Source organism: Naegleria gruberi (genome assembly GCF_000004985.1).
Source record: "Naegleria gruberi genomic scaffold NAEGRscaffold_120, whole genome shotgun sequence".
NCBI lineage: Eukaryota > Heterolobosea > Eutetramitea > Acrasida > Naegleriidae > Naegleria > Naegleria gruberi.
Genome location: NW_003163207.1, coordinates 1 through 3336, shown reverse-complemented (window position 1 = coordinate 3336; position 3336 = coordinate 1). Strand labels below are relative to the sequence as shown.

The 3336-nt window shown below is 23.6% G+C and overlaps 1 protein-coding gene across 1 annotated transcript in view; it reads right to left on the bottom strand.

Annotated features, from left to right (window-relative positions):
• Window positions 1-1760, bottom strand: part of NAEGRDRAFT_82323 (kinesin) — a gene marked incomplete at its 5' end in the record, with an annotated part of 6516 nt that extends 4756 nt beyond the window's left edge. Inside the window, one exon of the mRNA XM_002668686.1 lies at window positions 15-1760. Coding sequence (XP_002668732.1) covers window positions 15-1760 — 1746 coding nt within the window. The remainder of the gene's footprint in view (window positions 1-14) is intronic.
• Between the last annotated feature and the right edge of the window lie 1576 nt (window positions 1761-3336).

Genomic DNA, 3336 nt, shown 5'->3' with positions numbered 1-3336 from the left:
TGCTGATTTTTAACATTCATTGCTCTATTAGCAAAATGTAAAGTAGAATAAGATTCATCATAATTCCACATAGATGGTCCAATAGTTGCAACAAGACATGTTTTAGCATTACCACCTAATGAATCTGTTAATAAACGTGTTAATTTGGAATCACGAAATGGTACATGATAAACATTTTCCTCTGTCAGGGCAGCAACACAATTACCCAAAGCACTTAAACTCTTATTAATTTTTTTAGCTTCTTCCAATCGTTGACCTTCACTTCCAGATTTAAAAACTCTTTCACTTCCTGCCAAATCAACAATATGTAACACTCCTCTTTTAACACTTTTATCACTTGATGATTTTTGTTCAACTGTAATCATTAATATTACATGTGAACGTGAAGATAACTTATTCATATTTGTAGAATTTACTTGTCTATTTTTAGATCCTTCCTTAATTAATTGCATTACTTCATAAGGTTCATTAACTTGTACTTGTGTTAATTGTTCTACAAATACTCCATTTTTTGGATCTTCTCTAATTGGTAAATTTGTTTTACTTGCATCAAGTAAATCCATTATATTTTCCATATATATTTGCATAAATGAAACAAAAACTCTAAATTCTGTATTATTTGAATATTCTTGTACATGTTCAAATATTTGATTTATACATCTAGGAATAACTCCACTATATTTATCAATTATATTTTCATTAGGTTTAATAATCCTTTTTGGATCTGTTGAACTTCCAAATATAGTAAATGTTTTACCTGATCCTGTTTGACCATATGCCAATACAGTTCCATTATATCCTTTTAATACATCATTAACAATGTTTTTACCAACTTGTTTATACATTTCATCTTGAGAACATGTTGGTTCTAACACTTTATCAAATGTAAATTCTCTATCATCATAACATTCTCTTTTTAATATAACTGTATTTTTAACTGTTGCTACACATGGTGGATATTCTCCAAATATTTGACTATTACTTATATCTTCTGATACTTGTGGTCTAACTCTAACAACTACTTTAACTCGAGTTGTATTATTGTTGCTGGTAGTAGTGGTAGTATTAGTATTAGTATTAGTACTAGTAGATGATACTAATGAATTATTATTATTGCTAGCTGAAGTAGCAGCAGTAGAGGTGGCATTATTAGCAGTTGTGTTACTAACAGTATTATTACTTATTGTTGGATTATTACCAATAATACTAGTATTAGGATTATTAAGAAGGGTTTTAGTTTTAGTATTAATAGTATTAATATTTTGAGCAGATAATTGTGAAGTAGAATGAGTATTAGTCATATTAGAAGAGGCTGTTGAGGATGATAAATTAGTGGATGAAGGATTGAATGATACAGATTTAGTTGTACTAGTAGTAGTAACATTATTATTACTACCAATCATATTAGATTGAGGCAAATTACTAATTGAAATGTTACTGGAGGGTTGTTGTTGTTGTTGTAATTGATAATTCATATTATTAATAGTATTAGGAGGCTTTGAATAATTATTTGATGGTAATTGTTGTTGATTCATCATTGTAGCAGCAATCATATTCATATATTGCTGTTGTTGTTGAAGAAGAGTAGGTGATGTTACAGTTTGATTCATGGCATTTGGATCCATCATCATCATGTATTGTTGTTGTTGTTGCATGTAATTAATTTGTTGAGGATTATTAGTCATGTTATTAGTAGTATTCATATTATTAGTATTTGGATTCTTTTTCATTGAGGAAAAAGATTGAGGTTGTTGAAACATATTAATTTGATTATTGTAGTATTTTAAATTTGTCTTGTCGAGTTGAGGATTGATATTCTCCATCCTTCAGCAGTATCAAAATAGTGTTATTAATACACTGTTAATAAAAATGTATTAAGGCTTTTTTTTTAAATGATAATTATTAACGCTTGAGAGCGGTAACAAATTAGCGCCAAAATCTAATAGATACTATATACATTAGATTCATTAATTACCATTCTTATTAATATAATATTATTAACATGATATATAAAAATTTGTTTCAATTTCAGTACAGACTCAGTATTGTAAATTAATAGTCTAAATAATGATGAATATAATTAATTAATAATTTTTAATAATGACCACATGTACAATTATTTAATTCATACATTTTTGCATTTAATCTAATATCAAATATTTGATCATTTTTACCATTACAACTAGGACACATGTAGACAATATATCTTGTACCTGTATTTTCATTTTGATTAGAATAAATAACATGACATGCTCTTGTTGCATTTCCATCACATCCATTAACTGCACATTTAGTATCACTATTTAAATTTTCTTCTAATCCTCTATAATGTGAACATCCAGTGGTTCCTTTTAAATTTTTTACACGATTTCCACTATTACCATGTGCTGACATTTTTTAATTAAATTGATTATGATTGATAATGAATCATGAAAGGCATGCTAATTATTATTATTAAAAAATGACACAAATATCACATGTACTGTCTATTGATTCATTAACTGTTATTGCATCATTTATATCATTAAATGACATATGTTCATTCCGATGTGTTTCTTCTGATTGGAATCATGTTATTAATATATATATAAATAATGATATTAATAATAATACTAATTATGAAAGTAAAAGTAATCATGAATATATTAAATTATGTCATCATGATGAAAATAATAATAATAATATAAATAGTATATTTTGGTTAAATAAGTATAAATCATTTCTATTAGAACATTATAATAAATTAAATGAATTATTTAATGTTGAACATTTAACATTTACATTAATTGTTGATAAATATTTTTATTATTATGAAAATAATAAATTTATAAAAAGATTTAAAAAAATAGAAAATAAAATTAAAAAAGAAACTAAATTTATTAATAATTTTAATTATCAATTATTAAAATATCAAATTAATTTTACAAATAAAGAATCTATAAAATTTTTTATTCATAATATATTAAATAATCCTAATAGAGTATATGAATATATAGATAGTATTGATGATTATAAAGATATATATAGTAATAATATTATATATAGTAATGAATTTATAAATGAATGTATTGATTATGATTATTTTTTAAAAAATTTGATTATTTATTTTTCTAACAATGAAAATATTTCTGAAAATGTTTATAAATTTATTGCAATTAATTATTTTAATTCAACAAAATATTATAAAATAATGTTAAGATATTTATGTAATTTAAATCCAAATTGTTCAATTAATTTATGTAAAATATTATCAATAATGAAAGATAATACTTTACAATTATTTTTAGAAGATATTGAATATATTGAAATATTTTTATTAAAATCTATTTTTTTAGG